Source organism: Camelina sativa, chromosome 4, assembly GCF_030686135.1.
Source record: "Camelina sativa cultivar CO46 ecotype springtype chromosome 4, ASM3068613v1".
In the NCBI taxonomy this organism is placed as follows: Eukaryota; Viridiplantae; Streptophyta; class Magnoliopsida; order Brassicales; family Brassicaceae; genus Camelina; species Camelina sativa.
In genome coordinates, this window is record NC_141883.1 from 24885186 (window position 1) to 24905972 (window position 20787).

Sequence of the window (20787 nt, forward strand, 5' to 3'; positions counted from 1 at the left end):
TGCTTTTTCCATGTGCTCCCTAAAAACCTAGCTAGAAGTATCACTACTAAATAAATTTGAAAAAAAAAATGATAAATATTATATGTAGAATATGATCGATTTAGACGAATATGAATAAAATGTGGTCAAACATATATGCACATTACAGTCAAAGCTATTGGTTAAATTTTTCTTCAATGAAGAAAAACAAAAAAAAAAAACGAAGGAAATATTCAGAAAGATACGAACGAAAAGGAAGATATCTTTAGGGGACAAGATGACATGAGGTAACTTTGAAACTCTAAAACACTTTGTACATATATTCTTTCATTAAGATTCTACAAACAGCTTCTCTTCACTGTCTTATGTCGTACCTTCACTTTATATACACCATTTCATGCTTCTAAGTTCTCTGTGTACATTTATATACATATATATAATATGTTTTTCAAAGTATTTGTTTCCCTGTAAGGGTACTTTTACCCAATCACATGTCTTTGTTAGATTCTTCTGTCTGTACAAATATTCCCACAATCTAAACACATTCGTCATCTTCTAACGTACTCCTTAAAACTGAACTGAACAAATACTTTTCCAGTTTTTTCTTGTAATTTTTTTTTTTTTTTTTTTTTTGTATTTTTCTTGAAAAGAAAGTAAAAAGAACACGACGACCCACTTATACAGCATATGTTTGCACTCATCACGCAAACTTATAACAAAACCCATATAAATTATGTTTTGTTGAGGGAAAAAAAACACAAAAGGTTTGTGGTAATTATAACCACGTTAATCATACTGTATGATAAAAATCAAATCCTAAAATAAATAAAGAAATATAATGCTCAAGTCTTATCAAAATCACACCATTATGATGTGATCCAGTGCCCGACGTCGTTTTAACCTTTCTCCCCCACCACCACCACCATGTCCCATCATGACCGACTTGCTTGACCGTTCGAGCAAAGACTTGAGTGCGTTCTGTAGAAACTGAACCGACTCGACGCCGTGATGCTCTTTGTCGGCGGCCACAACGAGAACGTTTCTTGATCTACCACCGACAGTTGTCAAATCAGCAAAGATAGTTTCCATCTGAAGAGATTCGAGTGTCTCCATGAGATCTTGCAAGAGATCTGGCCTATCCTCGCAGCAAAACGATACCTTGAAGATGATCCGACCGTCTTCGTTACTAGAAGAGTCTTCAGAGTTGAGTACGCTGATCTCGTCTGTCTCAGACGGTAATGTTTCGTCGGTGATCTGTAGGGTTTCTTGTTTTAGTTCTTTGACTCGTTGAACCACTTTGGCTAATAGTGTGGCTTTGTCTGTCTGTATGTACAAACAAAACAAAAGAAATTAAAAAAATAGACTTAATGAAACAAGGAAAGAGAAATGTTCCGATCATTAGAATTTTTGTCTTGATTCAAGGAATTTTGTCTTCATGTTCAAATTGTTTCAAATGACAAAGAAAAAAAGCTCGATAACTTTCCCGACAAAGTGATTATCATCTTCGGAGAAAAGAAACAAAAAAAAAAAGGACTTGTAAGCTTTTATTTTTCCTCAATTTTCTAGATATTCCCCAGTACTTGCTGCTTTTTTATTATTATTCGAAAACACTACATTTTGGACTGATGTTAGTTTTAAAAATGTTTCATTTTTTTAAAAAGTTATATACTTCCAATATCCTACCTTTCTTACTAGTAAATAAAATCATAGTCAGTATACTCACTGTAAATTAACCAATCAATCCACAAAATACAATTTTTTGTCATTTGGATATATAGCTTTAATGAAATAAAACAAAATTTCAACATTCAAAAAATCTAATGCTCATTTTAAAGAATAGATTATATCCATAGACGAGTGTAGAAGTTAATTTCATATCTTAACCCAAAAGAAACGTAACTAATAATTATATCGATCATCACGTTTAATCTTCCATATTCTTAATCTTTCCGGTTCAAGTCTCTATCAAAGTTTCATTTTAAGTGTAGACTAGAATAGTGTGATCAAGTAGTACAATAAAGAAGTTTAGTAGTACCTTGGAGTTACAAGAGAGTAACTTGCGGAGCTTGTTGAGATGGGAATTGATTCTTTCTCGTCTCCTTCGTTCAGCTTCTTTGTGGTTCCTTTGAGCAGCAAGAGCTTTTTCTTGAGAAACCGTGTCTTCGATGGCAAAAGGGTAAAACGACGACGTTGTGGTGGTGGAAGTAGTCGACGACGAGGCACATAATCCTCCGGTGAGGAAGGAATAGAATATGTGATCTGAAATCTCTGGCTGCATTTTTTTTTTGTTTCTTTTTCTTGTTTGCTTCTCCGCCGCCTTCTTTTTTTTCTTTTTCTTTGTTGGGTTTGGAGCTTTCGGTTGGTTCTGTGCTAAAAGGGAGATTACATTATGTATTTATACAAAAAGTGAGGTGGGAGAGAGTGAGAGGAAGAAGATATGTATATAGTATATACATACATATATTTATGCTTTTTTAATATACAGTATAGGTGTTTGCAAGAATAATTATTATTTTTGAATCTTTAAGTTGTCAAGTTTTTTTAAAGTATATATATTTTATCAATTCTTCATTGGTTAAAACATTATTACAACAAAGATAAATTTCAAAAAGAAAACTTGAAACAACTTTGAAGAATGTTATATTAAAAAGTTCAAGTAACAACGGTTATGAATGTTGTTTTTTTATGTTACATAACACTTTACATAGAGCTCTAGATAAGGTTATTTGGCCTTTTTCTATTGCAAAGGAGGAATTATTTGGCCTTTAAGAATTTGTTATCTTATACAGTATATTCAACCCACATAGTCAAAAATACACAAAAGAGGGATATGATTGAACCAACAAACTGAATCACATCGGTTTAGGGCCGTACTAATTGATTTAATCTTCTGTAGTTAACTTGTGATTGAGATCTCTCATCCCAAAAAAGAATTTGATGCTCTGTCGATCTGAATCCCCCAGACCTAAAGGAGTTCTCGTGAATCCTTTTCTCGGAAATTATATTTGATGTAACGATTTTATTAGTTATTCGATAAACTTGATAAGCAATCAAACATATGTAGTTAGGGTTTTAACATATAGTCTAATGTTTTTTTTTTTTTTTAACCTAAAACAGAGACAATGACAAAGGAGTGTTGTTCAAGTATCAGCGAGTTGCCTGACGATTTGATCTTGAAGATTGTCATCCTTTCTACAAAACATGCTGTGGTGACGAGTCTTTTGTCAACAAAATGGAAGTCTCTCTGGACAAGGGTGCCTATACTCAAGTACGATGTTCTGTATCTCACTAGATTTGAACTATTTATCGACAAGGCACTCTTTTCACACCAGTCTCATGTTCTAGAAAGCCTTGTTATTGTGGACAAAAGACAGTGGACCGTGGATTAGAACCGCGCTTGATTATCATCATTCATTCCCACCTCCGTGAGCTCGAGATTGATGCTTGTTTTGTCCGTAACTTATAACCTCCTGAATTGTTTACCGGCAAAAGGCTTGTTGTCTTGAAAATCGAAGGTCCAGAAATCGATGTGGAAGTTCTTCTTACAACGGTCTGTCTCCCATCCCTAAAAACTCTGCACATTGACCGCTCGAGTAGATTCGACTTTGGATCCCTTCAAATGCTTTTATCCAATTGCAATTGTCTTACTGACCTAATGGTCATAAGAGAATCAAGATTCTGTTTTTTTGCTGAGTTCGACGGTTCTTGGTGTAAAAGACTTGTGGCCTTGAAACTCGAAGGTTTGAAGGATGTGATAAGCATTACTTCTTCCGCGGTATCTTCAGTCGAATCGTACATCTGGAACTGAGCACTTGTAGGGAAATATCTGGGGAAATACTTGTAGATTTTTGCCCATATGTTCCATGAAATTGGTTGTTCTCAAGCTAATAAATGTACCCAATTTCTCCCTTTTTCCTTTTACCAACTTGATTTTATAGTGTTTTAGTATTCAACCACAGTGATATTAATTCATTAATAGCATTTTCATTACGCTTTTAACTCGTGATCGCAGATTTACTTACAAACTCCTTTGGATCGCTGGGAACCGCCGTGTTTGGTTCCTAAATGTTTGTTGTCCAGTCTTGAAGCTCTAGAGTGGAGAGCGTACCCAGGGAGGGACGGAGATAGGGATCTGTTGAGTTATCTCCTGCATCATGCGCTACGTCTGAAAACGGCGAAAATCTTCTATGAGCCATATCCACATGACGTGGAAAAGAAGCAACAGACTGAAGAGGACTTAGCTTCCATGCCGATAGGTTCCATCCGAGTCATGTGAAATTGTGATTAATGAATTTATCGATATGTAATCTATTTAAAGTAAACAGATGCTCGTAGATTTGTAGGATTCAATTTGCCCTTCACACAAAACCATGATACAATGCTTTACTAGAGAGACCATTAATAAAAAAAACCACGAACTAAAACGAAGTTACAACTTACAAAAAAGAGCAAGACCACAAAAATATAAAACAAGACTTAGAAATGTTCAGACGCAAAAATAGAGCATAAAAAGGGACGATATAACATTCGCATCTTAAACAACCAGAAAAAAAAACAGATCCTTGGAAGTCCCATGAATAAAAATTTTAAGAACATAACATAAGAATTATATGTAAGAGAGATGGATGTAAACTGGTTGGCAAAACCGGATCACTACTTAGCCATCATGACCTTGACAAACTCTTCATAGTTAATCTGACCATCACCATCAACATCAGCTTCCTTGATCATCTCATCAACTTCTTCATCAGTGAGCTTCTCACCAAGGTTTGTCATCACATGACGAAGCTCAGCAGCTGAGATGAAACCGTTCTGGTCCTTGTCAAAGACCCTGAATGCTTCCTTGAGCTCTTCCTCAGAGTCAGTGTCCTTCATCTTACGGGCCATGAGGTTCAAAAACTCAGGGAAATCAATGGTGCCGTTACCATCAGCGTCAACTTCATTGATCATGTCTTGAAGCTCAGCTTCGGTTGGGTTTTGTCCAAGGGAACGCATCACAGTACCCAGCTCCTTGGTGGTAATGCAACCTACAAGCACAACATACTCAGATCTTAAACTAGATTTCCAAATTCATAGTCATGAGCTAAGAACACAGGACAAATCCAAACAAAATTTGAAGAATCGGAAATCTCAAAACTCAAAACGTCGTCGTATTTTTCATCAAAGAAACTTCAACTCACCAACACGATTTAATAAAAATCCAGAAACGAACAAAAATGGAAAGACGAATTACAGATCCGTTGTTACCTTACATAGACAGAGACCAAATCAATCAACGAGACGATAAATATAAATCGAAATCAGAGCAAAGCTTAGAAACAAAGAGATCCAACAGTAGCAAAAAACAAAAATCGTATACATTCACAAAGGAGGGAGGAGGGAGAAGGAGAAAGAACGTACCATCACCATCCTTGTCGAATAAGCTGAAAGCTTCCTTAAACTCAGAGATCTGATCATCGGTGAGCTGATCCGCCATTGTTTTTGTTTTTTTTTCTTCTTCTCCTGTAGATTCGTTTCTATTTGTGTGTGTGTGTTTTTTTTTCTCTCAAGAAATCGAGAGAGAGAGAGAAGAAGAAGAAGAGAAAATTAGAAAAAGCGTGTGTGTCTGTCTGTGCTGAGAGAATAAAAAAAAAACGAGAGAGAAACCGTATTTATCGGGTACGAAGCTAACGACCTTTTTTTGCTCCGACCCGGACTTTTAAAGCGATACCGGATTTGGAAATCTCTATTATAACCTCAGTTTATGGCTTTTATTACGGTTTTAATTGCCCATCAATAATTATGAATATTTTGTGTTTTTTTGGTCTTAAAAACACGCCAGAGTGGACAATTAACGGATCACACGGTCTGTACGCGGAGCGTTGACTGACTGTCACGTCATCATTCTCTCTGGGTCCTCTCTATCACTCCAATTGTCTCTTTTTCATTGGTTTAAATTCATTTATTATAATACGTCCTCGTCACCATCGAAATATAAACTAATACTAATACATTCTCACCGGCAAAATTTAATGTCGAGTTAAATGGCTTTTTTTTTTTTTTTTAATAATTTTAAACACTTCAAGATTTAATCATAGGTTTGATTCATCTAATCAATTTCTCAATAAATTCTATGATTAAATGATGAAATATAATTTGGTAAGAAAGATTGACCGTACAAATTAGAAAACACAAAATATAGAAAGTCATACACAATTGACAATTCGACGTACATGGTTTGGCAAAAATAACAGTTATTGTATATACTTACATGAATATTTGGTTTCATATTTGCTAAATCTTTCATACTCCCTTTGTCTATAAAAGATTGATGTTTAGAATTTTTTACATATTTTAAAAAAACAATGATTATTGAGTTTAAATATATATTTTTCTTTGATTAAAGAGATATTATTTAATTTTAAACCAAGAACAATTCAAAATTTTAAATATTTTCAATGATTATTTCTTGAAGTTTACAAAATATTAAATTTTGTAAGATAAAAAAATATTCCAAAACATCAATATTTATGAGACAGAAAAAATATTTAATAAGGAAATCAGTGTATCGTATATCCATAAATTTGGATAGGAAAGTTTTTTTTACTGCAACCAACACAGTGTACCATTAAAAGCCCTAGACAATCAATTCAAAAAAAACAAAAAAACCCTAGACATTCATCTGCACTCTCTCCAATCTTAATTTTTAAAAATGCTAAAATAAACTAAAACACGTGTCCATAGGTGAAAACTGTATCGACAAAGACTTCCATATCCGTTACATAGCGAACCTAAGACATCAATCACATCAAAACACCAATCTTCTTCTACACGCGTCTAGCGGTAGAGAGTTGCTGCTGCCACGTTGGATGTGTCTGCTTTTACCACTTCCACCGTGACAGACAGGAGAATCCACCGCTGATTTATAAAACTCGTGCTCGTCGTTGTCGTAGTCGGAGAAGGAGAGCTCTCGAACAGTCTCTGCGATCAGGTCGCGACAGATGTGATCATGAAGAGCCATACCTATCTTAGCGATCTCTCTTCGTTGACCAGATGCCACGTCATCGCAGACTTGGTTAACGCTCTCCATCGCAGACTTGGTTATCGTCGTAGTCGTTGACGTTGCTCTCTTGGAAATGACGTCATGTATAGCGTAATGATCGGGTCTGCTAGTGATTAGGTTTATGTTGTTGACTTTGTAAGTTTTGTTGTCTTTGCAGCAATATTCGTCGTGGTTCAGCATCGACAACATCGTGTCTCCCTCTGGTTCATGTTGTGTCGTCTTCGTGTTCTTCTGCGTTTGCGTCCCCACGACGACATCTCCTGCCACTGTTTTTTTTTTAATGTTTTTGTTTAACAAAATCAAATAATTTATCAGACAAGACAAGCTGTGTATTCTATATTATTATCTTTGTCACACAAAGAGAACTATATATTATTGCCGAGATCAATCTATATCGATTGTCAAAATAAAACTAAGCATATAACAAATTTACATAGTAGTTAAAAAGAAGAACAGTTTTATTCACATACATTAGTTGGATTCTAATCTTTTTTGTTTTCCTACATTAATACAAACATAATTTTAAAAGGACATTGCAGAAAATAACAGCAAAAACAAATTTAGGAAGTCAATAGTAGGAATTTTTACCTAAGAAGATTTTGTGATGTTTAAATAACAAATTTTCACTTGTGTGTAATATTCTAAGCAGCAATAATTGAATTATATAGTACTAAAATGTTATTTTTCAAAAAGTGATATTCTTGATTTGGTAGCTAAACCAGTTGGTGGGTCAGAATAATGGGTGGGGGTCCAAATGATGAGAAAAGGTTAAAGTGGGCTTCATGACTAAAGGAATAAAGGCCCCAAAAAGCTGTCTCTTCCTTCATCATTTGTCTAACATGCCTCTTTCTCCTCACACTTTTCTTTACTCTCTTCTGCACTTTAATTTTATTCTATTAGATGAGACTAAAAACCTCATTACTAATTAGCCCCACCTTAATTGGGGTCCATACTATCTTGAGTCTTGACTAAATATGATTTTGAACATTATCTTTAGTGACAAGTCTGTAGTGAACCATTAGTTAGCGCAATTAGATGTGACATCAAATGAAACACACACAGTTTATGCATGCATGAAATCGTTAGAGTAATGACATGTCTTTATCAATACATTATTTATATATTAGTAATTTGGTGAGACTGTCTTCCACTATTAGACATAGTAATGATTTCAACACCACCAAAGAGACAACTCCTTGCCCTGTACCCATTCTATCTTCACTCTTTATTGCCACTTTAGTTGACATACTGTTCTCCTAAATTATTACTTTTTCGTAACAGTAATTAATTTATTTAGTTTGAGCAACAAAATATTTAATACGAATTCCCTGTTAATTTGTCCAATTTACTAACAAGATCAATTCTTCTACATTTAGTAAGAATTGTTTTTGCTTGGTTTATGTTAATTTAGTTATTGGACCCTAAAATTAGAGAAGTTTGTAAATATGAAAAAAACACCTAAAAACGTGATTTTGACATGTGTGTATTAGTGTTGTCGATATGTAATGACTTAAGATTTAATGTACAAGTCAGTGAAACGTACCGGTGCCGGAGAACTTAAAATTTTCACGTGTTGTCGGCGGAGAAACCTCAAGTGTCTTGTGAAGAATGTAAGTGGTTTTGATGACGTCGATGGTTCTCCGAAGCTCCTCTAAATCCCGATCGCATTTCTCTAGTGCTCCGACCAGACTCACCCTCGCCGCATCCCCTTCTACTTCATTGAGCGGAAGCGGAGGCTCGTCTCCTCCTCCTCCTCCTCCTCCTCCGTCGTCTCCGTTTGATGGATCTTGGGGAGGAGAAGCGTAAACGACGGTTCTCTGTTCTCGCTTTTTAGACCCCAAGGTGATGGATTTGCGGCGGTTGGATGAGAAGTTGAAGGTGGAGAGGAAGAGGTTGAAGAATCCGGGGAGGCAGCCGGAGGATACGGCGGAGGAGTTTGAGTTTCTCCGGGGAGGATTATGGGTTTCCCGCCATGAAGATGAAGGAGAAAGCAAGTTCTCTCGTTTACTCTTCTTCATGTTCCTCTCTGTTTTTGTTTTTTCTCACTCTCTTTTTCTCACTATCTAAAACTAAAACCTTAAATTTCCATTTAATCAATCTATTTTTTTAGTTCATTGCAACGGTAAAATTATAATATTATACCCTTTTTGTGATTTAGGTGTTGCTTTATTTTTATTTTCTTTTCTTTTCACTTTTGTTTTACGTTTTATTTATTTTTTACTTTTAAGGTTGGTCCATTAGCACATGGCAAAACTGCCACACTCCAATGCATTGACACACTCGCGATATACATAATAATGTCCTTTTTTATGTTAGACATTATTATGTTTTTTATGTTTTTGCTTCTCATTTTGAAGTTTAGTTAGTGGTTTTCAAAGTTAATTATCTCTCAACTCTAAATAAACTTAAACTAGACCTCTGATTGCAACTTTTAGTATAAAAGTTCCATTAACAGATTTTAGAACACTAGTCAAATGCAGTAGGCATTTAGGAGTTTAGCACAACGCTCTATGAGAAACAAAAGGACATGATTATGAGTGTTCTCTAAGATTCATGGAGTCCATGACCTCGTGCATGCTGGACAGAGAAAACTTTTAAAAGCCTTCTTTAATCACATTCTATAGGAATTAGATATTTTAGTACGACTTAAGTAATTACATCATTAATGGCACACTGTTTTGAGACTATAAATCAATTAACACGTTTCAAGAAATGAATTTATGCTTTAGTCGGTAGTTGATACTGTATAGACAACCTAGAACTGTACTGTATCTTTCTACAACATAAAGTACGTCAAATTAACAACCTGAGTTAAGTACAAAACCCAACAAATTGCTGACATTTTTAAAATTTTAAAAACTGATCTATTTCTCCGTCGGAAGTTTCACACAAATTATAAATCTCGTGGTTGATTGCTTACAGTGCTAATTTTGCAATGAGACTGTCCCTCAGATACTTGTATTGCAAATTCAAGTGTGAAGAAACAACAAATATACATACGAACTCACTGAATGAACCCTAAACGTTGCAAGTTTCAGGTTTTTACTCACGGTAACAAGTATGACTGACAAGAAAGAAAAAAAAAAGCAAAGACTATTCTATACAAATAATCTCGAAAGAAAGAAAGGCCAATGAAAATGAGAATGAACAAGAGAAACTAAACTAACCCCACTTTGGTTTATAGATCTTTCCATATTTTGTAGTCGCTAGTGGAGCTGTTGTTCTGCATATCACTGTCTTGGCAACCAATGAAGAAAGTAGAACGCACAGGATCGACATTTACTAGAGCATGGGCCGTGCCACTAGGACTAACCGCTACGGCTACTTCATCCTCTCCAATTAACACTTCGGCGTAACCTTTTTCGACCTTGTGGTTCTCTAGCTGCACACATTCATATAGATTTATCCATAAACAGAGTCAGATTGATGAGTTTAGTTCATTTAGACACGAGAGCAGTAGAGAAATGGAAACCCAACGTACACTCATCACCGGCAAAGGATTAAGATAAGTAAAGATAATTCCATTTGTCACATCACTAAGTAACTCGTTTCTTCAATCTTAGGGTTGGGTGATAACTAGTCCAATGATCAGCAAGCAATTATAAGTCCAATAGTCTCAAGAACATCTTTATGACAGATTCAGAAGTGATTCTCTCCTCCATTTCTCGAAATAAAAGGAATACAGTGGAGAATCAAAGAAAAAACCAGCAGAAAGAAACTGTAATTTAAGGTTTGTTAACCCAAACCCCAAACCAACCAAATACTAGCCTGCTCATGCATCTGTCAATCCTATATACATTCTCAAACCTCAAACCAACCAAATACTAGCCTGCTCCTGCATCTGTCAACCCTATACTTATACACATTAAGCCAAACTGACATAACACACGTTTACTTAAGTTGACATGGCGGAAAACTCTGAACACTCCCTTTATCAGCTTTTACCAGTCAATGAAGCATTGGATAGTGGATACTGAGATAAACTAGAACAGAAGTTTAATTATATTCCTTCAACATACTAGAAACTATTCAGTTATGTTCCATTATAGAGATGGACGATGAGACTTACCCTGAATCTTGTCTTGGCTCCCCAAATGACAAACGTCTCATTACAGGTATGGTGTCGGTGGTTTCCCCTCAATCCACCAGGCCGGATTTCACCAACATGAATTGAAACACACGAGGAGGCTCCACCTGCGGACAAGAACAAAAAAGATGAAACATAGAAATGTGAATCTCCAGTACCGAGGAAAGAGAAACTTTGGATTACAAAATAATCTCATTTCACTCCTAAGACTATCAATCACAGAATGAGCAAAGCCATAGATACTTTTCTCTTCATCAACCTACATGCTTCTAAACTATTTCATCCATGCTTAATCCTTCAATACATTAACCAATTGAGAAATGTCTTGAGATTTTACTCAGTTTCAGATAAACTCAAGAACAACATTTGAAATAATAAAACGGATTCGGAATTTGGTCAGACGAACCTTTGAGCTGAGAATCACGAGCAAGGATAACGGGATCAAGCAACCATCCACGGTCGTCTTTCCGAACAGGAGAGAGCGACGCCAAACCGAACCGGACCAGATTAACCTTATCGTCATCGTCGAAGGTTTTCAAATCGGGATGACTCTTCAGCGTCGATTTCGGATGTGAAGAGGACGACGAAGAGACGTGAGAGGAAGAGTGCTGTAACCTGAGGGTGATCCATGTGAGGAAGAGGAAGAAAGAGAGAAGCAGAGGAATCGCTTGAGGCTTCTTCAGTAGATTGATTAAAGGTGACAACAATCTATGGTTCTCGATCACTCCTCTTCTAGGGTTCGCCATGTTCTTAAGCTTTTCCTTTGTTTTAGTCAGTGACTGTAATTTCAGATTTATTTGATTTTAATTATGATTTACTTAACTTTATTAATTCAGAGGAAATAAAAATTGACTAGATGATTGGCGGGTTGAGCCAGGCCCTTGCAGTAGTGCAACGCATGGGCGACTCGTTAAAGCCCAGATAGCAAGCTATCCTAATGGGCCTTCTCCCTTAAAAAATAGAGTTAATATCGTGTGAGCCGATGGCCCACATATCAGATATTAAACTGATAAGAACAGATACTACACTTGATCTTAGCCAAAAGGCCGAGAAAGGTATGAGTTGAAAGTTAGGCTAAGTTTTGTTTTTATACTACAAGGCATATGACCAACGCTCTCTATCTCTCCGATGTGGGACTTTTATGAAAATACACTTTGGCTTCATTTTTTTTCTTTGCCGCACACTTTGGTCTTCTTCATACATCTTTTATTTTTTCCGTCAAACACAATCCTACAAGTTTTCTTTCTACACATCTTTGTTCAATATTCCACTTATTTGCCATTGATCACAGAACTATCTAAGCCCAGATCAAGAAAGATGTTAACTTATAAAAAAAATCATCAAAGCAATATTGGAGGAGCCCTCTTGCTCAGGGAATTAATGCTGCTTCCATTGAGCTCACTAAAAGCTAGAAGGATGCTTGAATTAGGCACTTTCCTAGAGCACAATTTGAGCTGCTACTATGTTTGCTTTTGAATCCTTGTGGGAAATTTGTGTAGTCAAAGCAGTTCCAAGATTTATGTTTTGTTCTTTCTCCCCTCCTCCAATGTTGTGTTTCCAACGATTTGTGCTTAGATTCTGTTTGTATATTTATATCCTTTCCTTGGTCTTATAACATTATAGATAGATTCACATTCCAAGTAAACACTTTTTGTCTACCGTAGAGCTGTCAGAAGAAAAACGTTAATGTTTTGATGGTTCCTTGAGGAGCAAAAACAACAAAGAAACAAAAGCAAATTTCAAGGAAAAAGATAGCTAATAGCTAAATACAATTGGCTAGGAGCATATTCATCTGATCAAATACGTACGGCTACATGTAACTTCGACAAGCCTTGGTATGTTTCAGTAGATGGTAACAAAGGGCTTTCCCAAAAGAGCTCGATGTTTGGCTTCCAATCACTCACATAGACCACACTTCCCTAAGTAGCTCATATCTTGCATTTGTAACTACTGCACCTATCTGCTCAACTTGCTGCTTCACATTCCTGTTCTCTGTGAAAGGTGACAACGATACGTTTTCAATGATGGACTTGATTTTGTTAACTCGGTGTAAAAGCTCTTCTAGGACAGCACCAGGGACATCATCAGGACAGAACTCATCAGGTGTAAAGTTGCGGAGTATTCTGTTTATCAAGGGGAAACTTATCTATGGGTATACCTATGCATCAGTCTAGAAAGATGTTATGTGATCACGAAAGCTTAATCAATTACTTAAAGAGTGATAGATTAGCATTGAGATGCATTGGATGCAACTTGGGATACCCGTTGACTAGAGCATATTATTTAAGTGGCTAAAGAGCTCAGGATGATTGAGAAATCTGCAAATTGGCTTTGAGATGCAACAGATGAGTGAAACTTCAAGCCAGGAATGCCATTGTAACTTTAGTTACATAACCTGCAGATTTACTTATCCTTTTTTTTTCTCGTATAATCTGGTTTTTAAATAAAAGATTGGCGGGTTGAGCCAGGCCCGTGCAGTGGTGCAACGCATGGGCGACTCCCGAAAGCTCAGATAGCAAGCTACCCTGATGAGCCTTCTTCCTTAAAAAATAGAGTTAATATCGTGCAGGTCGATGACCCACATATCAGATATTAAACTGATAAGAACAGATACTACACTTGATCTTAGCCAAAAGGCCGAGAAAGGTATGATTTGAATGATAGGCTCAGCTTATTATTTATACTACAAAGCTTATGACCAACGCTCTCTAACTTCTCCATGTGGGATTCCAACTCATCACCTTTTGAGATTTTTGAGCAGACCGCCTTAAAGACAATAAATACGCCGTCGAGTCACCATCGTCTGGGTTTGAACCTTTTTTTTAAGGATTGGTTAGTACAGCGTTTAAGAAGATCTCGCATTCTCTGTCTGCTTCCCTGCCTCTGTTATGTTCTTTAACATTGTTTACAGAACTATGTAAACACAGAGAAGAACCGGAAAAGTGTTCTAATGCAAAATTTGGGGAGTTTAAAAGTCATATGTTTGTTAACGTCAAGAGCTTAATCAACAAGGTTTAGGCTGCAAATTACATAGAAGATGAAAAGTGGAAATTTTAGAAATTTCTTCAAAAAACATAGAGAATGGACGGAAGATGTTTCAGGAAATCAATGCTAGTATAAACCTTTCGATCTGCAATGCAATAGTTTTTCGACTCAGAATCAACTACATGGCTTTACAGACAAGTCTCGAGTATTGTTTGCTGGTGACCGGCTTTTGTATGTTCCAAGGTCTGATCCCTTGTCTTCTAGCTTGTGATTTGAAAAGCTGAAACCTGAGATTTGTCTTCAACGAGCGTTTAAGTCTGCACAACCCTCATGTATTGATTCCAGGCATAAAGGAGACACAGCTTGTCAAAATTTTGCTGATCACTCTCCATTGCCAGCGGTCTTTCTTGTTGCTCACGAGGTCTGAGCTAAAACCTGTGTCAAGCCAAAAGAGTTTTCACACTTTTCATTAACTGGACCACCAACACAAGAGCGTAAAGATAAAAACCGTTGATTGTTTTTGTCTAAACTTCACATACTTGAATGAGTCTAGGAACAGTCCGAGGGCGAGTCCGGTCTTCCAATAATTAAACATGGTGACTGTGCTCCGCATCTTGTTGATTAATGGAATAGAAGCTCTGTACATTAAAGCTCCAATGCCTTCAACTACAAGCACAGCCAATCCAGCAGATAGAACATCCCAGTCTCCTGTTTGTCCTATAAATGTAGAGAAAGCAGTTGCAGAGTAGAATCCCACCAAGAGAAAGAAGAGTTTCTTGGGCAGATCTTTCTTTATCTCCTGAATTTTCACCAGAAGCTTAGTTCTGAGAACTTGTATGGCCTTGATTAGCCGTAGACCTCTGGAGCTACTATTACTTGAAGAACCGGATGCTGGATCGAATCTGTCCCCACCAACCGAGCTTTTGATGGTTGTCCATGACATCCTCCTGGAAATTGCAAAAGACACCTCCTAAAACTTGGATACTGGAAACATGAGTTCAACATAATCTTCTTTTAAGACACAGTACATATCACAAGAATTGACAAGCCTAAGCATACTTGGAGTTCTAAGGACTTCACTACTCCATCCAAGTCCAATAACGCACAAAAAACCATTGGTTTAGGTATCTTGTTACTCTATAACCATTGCTTTTACAGGTTGGTTATGGTCTCTGCCTTCATAAACAATATACAGAGAATTGCAAGAAATATTTCTAATCACACTCATTGTATTTTCAGCCACACAACTATGCTAACTTCTAAGCTACAAATTGATGCTTGGGAAGTTAGAAACTTGCCTTTGATGTCTGACCAACAGAGGCTGTGCAGGATGAAGGCAATGACAGAAAGAGCAAAACTCCCAGCAAATGGCAAGAGACAAAGGTGCTTTGTCTCTAAAACTCCTCTTTAATAATAACTTACTTCCACAGTTAGGTAATGTGACGCTGATGGCGAATCCCATGAAACAGGTAACAGAAATGTTGGTCTTCTGACCCAATATATGTAGTAGCTACTACCTAGACCACAAAGTTTCAGCATATATCAATTTCACAATCAATCCATTACATAAAAAACTTTCTCTTGAGAAAACCAATGTGATTAGCTTCAACTACAAGCTGATAAACAAAGAGAGTAAGGTCAAAACTAATAGACGGAGAAACAAGAAACAAAAAACTGGATTCAAGAACCACACAGATCACTCAGCATTTGGAAAGGTGTTTTATAATTCAATCAGACATTTTCACAAATACCTTGTAGACAATTCAAGAAAAACCTAATTTCCCCCAAATTTCCAAGTTCCGTCACGCCCATTACTCTAAATCAAGCCCAAAAAATCAATCCTTTCGAACTGATACTGATATAAGAACAAGAATCAAACCAATTTTAAGAAAAAAAAAAAGCAGTAGTTGACAAAAATAAAAAGGAACCAGCTGTTGGGTGAAGGAGAAAGTATATAAGAAGAGGAAGAACTCAAAGAAGAAGAAGCACATAGGACCTGAAACGGCGTCGTATTAGAACTTGACTCTGCTGCTCTATTTAGAATTTCAAACAAATAAAAATGGTACAGCTTGAGAGGGGATGCCAAACACAAAATTGCAAAGCCTGTAATACCATTTCTATTTATGTGGTGCTGAGCTGAGCTGGGAGACTAAAGGTTTACTTCAAATCTAAATCGAAATGAAGATGCTTGCGTATCTGGGTAGGAGGAAATGGATGAGACTTTCAACACCAACCTGGAGATTCGTAAGAGGAGTAAGCGGTGTAGCTGAAACGGTAGCTAAAGAGAGAGTTGACGCCGTCGTGATCGGTGCTGGAGTCGTGGGTCTTGCGGTTGCGCGTGAGCTCAGTCTCCGCGGCAGAGAAGTGCTGATCCTCGACGCCGCCTCATCGTTTGGCACCGTCACGAGTTCCCGGAACAGCGAGGTCGTCCACGCCGGAATCTATTATCCACCAAACTCTCTAAAGGTATAACCTTTCTCTTTTAAGAATCGAATCAATCCTTATTAGTTTTGGTATGTTACATAAGTGAACTTTGTTGGATTTTTCTATCAGGCCAAGTTTTGTGTAAGAGGGAGAGAACTGTTGTATAGGTACTGCTCAGAATATGAAATCCCTCATAAGAAGATTGGTAAGCTTATCGTTGCTACGGGATCCTCTGAGATACCAAAGTTGGATCTATTGATGCATCTTGGAACTCTGAATGGAGTCTCGGGTCTAAGGATGTTGGAAGGTTTTGATGCAATGAGAATGGAACCACAGCTTCGTTGTGTTAAAGCATTGCTATCTCCTGAGTCTGGGATTCTGGATACACATTCCTTCATGTTATCTCTAGTGGTACGGAAATAAACTTCTCTCAGCTCTTTATAGGATCTTCGTTGTTGTGTCTTTATTAGGAAAGGAGTTTTGATTTCATGGTTTACAGGGATAACTACAACCTGAGACTCTAACTACAGGGAGAAGCAGAGAACAATCACGCAACTTTTTCCTACAACACGGTGGTTTTGAACGGTCGTGTTGAAGAGAAGAAGATGCATTTGTTTGTTTCTGAAACCGGAATGTGTGAGGGAGAAGCACAGCTTGAGCTGATCCCTAATCTCGTTGTTAATTCTGCGGGATTAGGTGCTCAAGCTTTGGCAAAGAGATTCCAGGGCTTGGATCATCGATTTGTTCCTTCGTCTCACTATGCTCGTGGATGCTACTTTACACTATCAGGCACAAAGTCTCCGCCTTTCAATAAACTTGTATATCCTATACCTGAGGAAGGAGGTCTCGGTGTCCATGTCACTCTAGATTTGAACGGACTTGTCAAGTTTGGACCTGATGTAGAATGGATTGAATGCACAGACGATCAATCAAGCTTCCTCAACAAGTAAATACTTGCATCTATTTCTGAAATTTTCCTTACTTACTAGCTTGTCCATGTTGAATTTACTCAAGATCTTCATGTTGTTTAAATTCAGATTTGATTATCGTGTAAAGACACACCGAGCGGAGAAATTCTACCCTGAGATCAGAAAGTATTATCCGGATCTCAAAGATGGATCATTGGAACCTGGTTATTCAGGCATCCGTCCTAAGCTTTCTGGACCTAAACAGCCTCCCACAGATTTTGTTATACAGGTAATATTTTGTTAAGAAGCATCAGACACATAACACAAACATTAGTTTCTATGGCTTCTTCAGGTTTGTTATCTTAAGTTTCTTCTTTGTTCTCAACGCAGGGAGAGGAGACTCATGGAGTTCCTGGTCTTGTTAATCTCTTTGGCATCGAATCACCTGGTTTAACTTCAAGCTTGGCTATTGCAGAACATATAGCAAACAAGTTCTCGAGATGAATTTGAGATAAATGTCTCCACATGTGAACAAAGCCACAAGGCCACAAGAAGAAGCCTTGTTTATACAGTTTTTCCGTAGGAAGATGATCCATTTACAGACTTTGTCTATAACTCTTCACGTTTTGTATTCAAATGTTGTAAACTCAAGTTTTCTTCTATTCAATCTCCGAATTTGAACCAGACTCATGAAAATGATCGCTGCTGCTACTAAAATAACTCGAGACAATGTTTCAAAGAAAGTTAACAGAATTGCTCCAAGTCAAGAAAGTCTACGGAATGTACAAAGAAACAAAGCTGTTTTCCTCTCTTTTTTTTTTATAAGGGAACCGACACAAGACAAAAAGAAAAGAGTTTTGAGATCAGAAAGGAGCTGAGCTTGTTCGTCGGAGCTGCCGCTTGGGATCAGGCGGTGGTGCACTTGGCAGGATCCTCTCCACCTCCTGCACAGAAATCTAAGGATAAGCTATGGCCACAGATAGACACAGACAAAATCTGCGAACATGAAGTTCAAGGCGAAAACAAACCGGCAAATGCAACTTTGTTCCTAGAAAAAGAAGACTGACTCTGTCTCTTATATAATATGTTCTTCCTAATGAGCCAAACAACTCTTACAAGAAGCAATGGAACAACAAAGACTTAACCTTTTAGAGATTGGGTCTAAGCCTATTCATCTTTACAACTGTCCGCGGTTACATTTCTATCCTCTATTGTCTACTATGCGTGTACAATATTCTATACTTAATTACATCTTCTGTCATCTATCATTGCCTCTAATATCCAGAACTAATTAATGATCACAAACTTGATCAATAAAACGGAGATAACCCTCCAATGCATTACCTTTTGCTTCCTGAGTCTTTCGTTTTCTTCTTCTAACCGTGAAACTTTGATCTCTAGCTCATGAGTGTAAGCCTGTTCATCAATATCCAACGTTGGAACACAAAGAGCAAAAGAAAATGAGCATGACTTGACAAGACTAATAACAACAACAACAACAACTTGGGAATTACAGAAGTTGTTCCTCACCTGCTTCCTAGCTCGGGAACGAGCAGCAGACTCTCTATTCTTTATCATTCTCTTCTGCCTCCTCTCTACAGTCTTCTCTACAACTTCTCCTGAAGCTACCCTCTTCCTTCCTGGAGTTTGTGTATCTGACAAACCACCCATCAAAGAAGACTGCGACACCATTGCTTGCATATCTGAAACCGGATAAGGCATAAATGTTTGAGGCTGTGGCATTGATGGGAGCTGATGATATTGAACCCATGGGCCAACTTGAGTAATGTTTTGCCCTAAACCAGCACCTGAACCAGCACTACCACCACCGCCAACAGGAACACCAGGACCATCATGGTTCGAACCAGGGATCGTCTCAGTCACAACTCCAGCTTTCAACAACAAGTCTTCAAGCGTCATTTCACCAAGCGTAGGCTGCTTATCTCTCCTCTCATGACCATTACCTCCATTCTTGTTCTGCTGAATGTCTTTCCAGACCTCATCAACAGTCTTTTTGCTAAGATCCCGTGGTAAAGTCAAACTCCCCTGCCGAGAAAGACCCTCTTGAGCTGTTGCCGCTCCATTCAAAGCCATGGAAGATGGCTGATTAGCTTCAACAGAACAGACACTCTTAAGCAACTCATCCAGATTCATACTTCCCAATGCTTTACCAGAACTCCCCAAGTGGTTTTGAACTTCATCAAGTGTTAAGCTGTAGAGAGAGCCTTGCCTATTCAAGGACTGAGATTTAGCTTCTTCAACAATACCCCTTTGAGAATCCATAAGTTATGTAGTAGAAAAAGAAAAAGAAAAACAAGACAGATTGAGATAAAAAAAAACACAATTCTGAGCCCACAAAATCAGAAACCCTAATCTCAACAACCCAGAAATGTTGTAGACCACGAAGAATTCATCAAATCGGAGGCGAAAGTAACCTTTTTCTAAGGTCGAGTGGCCAAACATGCAGCAGAGAGACGAAAACAAGAAAACCCAGATATCAAATCGGAAAGAAATGGCCGAGAAGAAGACGAATTCACAGCGTTGTAGCAATCTGAAAGAGTCTTGGGAATTGCATGCAGCATCGAAGGCAATCAAATGCAGATACTAGACATGGAAATCTCTCAACACAAGGAGAATCAAAACGCTTTTGCGAGATAAGAGTTTTTTTTCGAAGACGGAGAAATCAAAAACTTCAGCAAAAAAAAAGAAAAAAGCATCAAACTTTGAGAAAAAGTGGAGCTTTATAAATAAAGACCAGATCTAGAACAAGGCAAAGTTTGGGTGTTTATGTCTTGAAAGAGAAACGAAACTATGATATAAGTGCAGAGAGAGAGATTTACATATTGCAAAACCTAAACTCTGTGTCTGTGTGTGTCTCTCTCTCTCTTAATTTCTCGTTTAGTTTCGCGCAGGAGATGTAAGAAAAAGAAGAAGAGAGAGAAAACCTTTTGATTGAGAAAGTGACACTCAGATACTGTGGCCAATGCCCATCCTCTCCCCCAAAAATGGTCTCTAGAAACTTTCGATCAAAATACGAATGAGAGAGATTTGTTTGTTTAATAATTGTGATTAGTGATTACTTTAATGAAGGTAGATATCGAGTTTATTCCATGGGAATAAACACTTACATGTGCTCCAAGACCCTTCTTCGATCAAATTAGCTTTCTATGTGCATATCGATACGTTGGTTGCAAGGTTTGGTTAAAATAAATGTATGACCAAAATGTCCAATCTTGGGAGTAGATTGGGTTATCCAACTTTTTTGTAATGGAAACAAATAACAATACATGTTTACGTTCTCGGGATTCTCTGATTAATAACGCTCTGAATACGAATCCTCATCACTATAGCTTTTGATTTAA

General features: G+C 37.4%; 7 protein-coding genes, 2 non-coding genes and 1 pseudogene across 14 annotated transcripts; 2 read left to right on the forward strand and 8 right to left on the reverse strand.

Moving 5' to 3' along the window:
* Positions 1–692: 692 nt before the first annotated feature.
* Positions 693–2393, reverse strand: LOC104781573 (putative transcription factor bHLH107). Its single transcript, XM_010506283.3, has 2 exons — positions 2015–2393; positions 693–1302 (listed from the first exon to the last, which is right to left on the reverse strand). Exons 1-2 carry the CDS (start codon positions 2255–2257, stop codon positions 838–840), a joined length of 708 nt encoding a protein of 235 aa, XP_010504585.1. The 5' UTR covers positions 2258–2393; the 3' UTR covers positions 693–837.
* Positions 2394–2981: 588 nt separating this feature from the next.
* On the forward strand, positions 2982–4862 carry LOC109132697 (putative F-box/FBD/LRR-repeat protein At3g56780 pseudogene; annotated as a pseudogene). Its single transcript, XR_015597104.1, has 2 exons — positions 2982–3872; positions 3992–4862. The product of XR_015597104.1 is annotated as a putative F-box/FBD/LRR-repeat protein At3g56780 pseudogene (transcript).
* Positions 4316–5762, reverse strand: LOC104781574 (calmodulin-2). The gene is made up of 2 exons (XM_010506284.3): positions 5380–5762; positions 4316–5006 (listed from the first exon to the last, which is right to left on the reverse strand). The coding sequence occupies exons 1-2, from the start codon at positions 5453–5455 to the stop codon at positions 4633–4635; spliced, it is 450 nt and encodes a 149-aa protein (XP_010504586.1). The 5' UTR covers positions 5456–5762; the 3' UTR covers positions 4316–4632.
* A 779-nt stretch (positions 5763–6541) lies between these two features.
* Positions 6542–9332, reverse strand: LOC104781576 (uncharacterized). The gene is made up of 2 exons (XM_010506287.3): positions 8565–9332; positions 6542–7287 (listed from the first exon to the last, which is right to left on the reverse strand). The coding sequence occupies exons 1-2, from the start codon at positions 9037–9039 to the stop codon at positions 6767–6769; spliced, it is 996 nt and encodes a 331-aa protein (XP_010504589.1). The 5' UTR covers positions 9040–9332; the 3' UTR covers positions 6542–6766.
* Positions 9333–9949: 617 nt separating this feature from the next.
* On the reverse strand, positions 9950–12167 carry LOC104781575 (uncharacterized). 2 transcript variants are annotated; one of them, XM_010506285.3, is made up of 3 exons: positions 11515–12167; positions 11091–11215; positions 9950–10403 (listed from the first exon to the last, which is right to left on the reverse strand). In XM_010506285.3, exons 1-3 carry the CDS (start codon positions 11852–11854, stop codon positions 10200–10202), a joined length of 669 nt encoding a protein of 222 aa, XP_010504587.1. In that variant the 5' UTR covers positions 11855–12167; the 3' UTR covers positions 9950–10199. The 2 variants fall into 2 exon arrangements, with proteins under 2 accessions (XP_010504587.1, XP_019100371.1); XM_019244826.2 differs by lacking the exon at positions 9950–10403 and adding an exon at positions 10438–10597.
* Positions 11972–12167, reverse strand: LOC147946166 (U2 spliceosomal RNA). The gene has a single exon (XR_015597972.1). It is a non-coding gene; the product is annotated as a U2 spliceosomal RNA (small nuclear RNA).
* Positions 12168–13562: 1395 nt separating this feature from the next.
* LOC147946167 (U2 spliceosomal RNA) lies at positions 13563–13758 on the reverse strand. The gene has a single exon (XR_015597996.1). It is a non-coding gene; the product is annotated as a U2 spliceosomal RNA (small nuclear RNA).
* Positions 13759–14072: 314 nt separating this feature from the next.
* Positions 14073–16213, reverse strand: LOC104781578 (uncharacterized). 2 transcript variants are annotated; one of them, XM_019244827.2, is made up of 4 exons: positions 16090–16213; positions 15392–15610; positions 14633–15040; positions 14073–14528 (listed from the first exon to the last, which is right to left on the reverse strand). In XM_019244827.2, exons 2-4 carry the CDS (start codon positions 15553–15555, stop codon positions 14522–14524), a joined length of 579 nt encoding a protein of 192 aa, XP_019100372.2. In that variant the 5' UTR covers positions 15556–15610; positions 16090–16213; the 3' UTR covers positions 14073–14521. The 2 variants fall into 2 exon arrangements, with proteins under 2 accessions (XP_019100372.2, XP_010504591.2); XM_010506289.3 differs by having other exon boundaries at positions 15845–16120.
* On the forward strand, positions 16145–18109 carry LOC104781577 (L-2-hydroxyglutarate dehydrogenase, mitochondrial). Its single transcript, XM_010506288.3, has 5 exons — positions 16145–16559; positions 16647–16928; positions 17048–17463; positions 17555–17714; positions 17816–18109. Exons 1-5 carry the CDS (start codon positions 16272–16274, stop codon positions 17927–17929), a joined length of 1260 nt encoding a protein of 419 aa, XP_010504590.1. The 5' UTR covers positions 16145–16271; the 3' UTR covers positions 17930–18109.
* A 6-nt stretch (positions 18110–18115) lies between these two features.
* On the reverse strand, positions 18116–20426 carry LOC104781579 (ABSCISIC ACID-INSENSITIVE 5-like protein 2). Of its 3 annotated transcripts, XM_087510654.1 has the most exons (4): positions 19861–20426; positions 18956–19655; positions 18770–18841; positions 18116–18369 (listed from the first exon to the last, which is right to left on the reverse strand). In XM_087510654.1, the coding sequence occupies exons 2-4, from the start codon at positions 19577–19579 to the stop codon at positions 18289–18291; spliced, it is 777 nt and encodes a 258-aa protein (XP_087366780.1). In that variant the 5' UTR covers positions 19580–19655; positions 19861–20426; the 3' UTR covers positions 18116–18288. The 3 variants fall into 3 exon arrangements, with proteins under 3 accessions (XP_087366780.1, XP_010504594.1, XP_087366779.1); XM_010506292.3 differs by having other exon boundaries at positions 18956–20336; XM_087510653.1 differs by having other exon boundaries at positions 18770–20329.
* Positions 20427–20787: the final 361 nt, after the last annotated feature.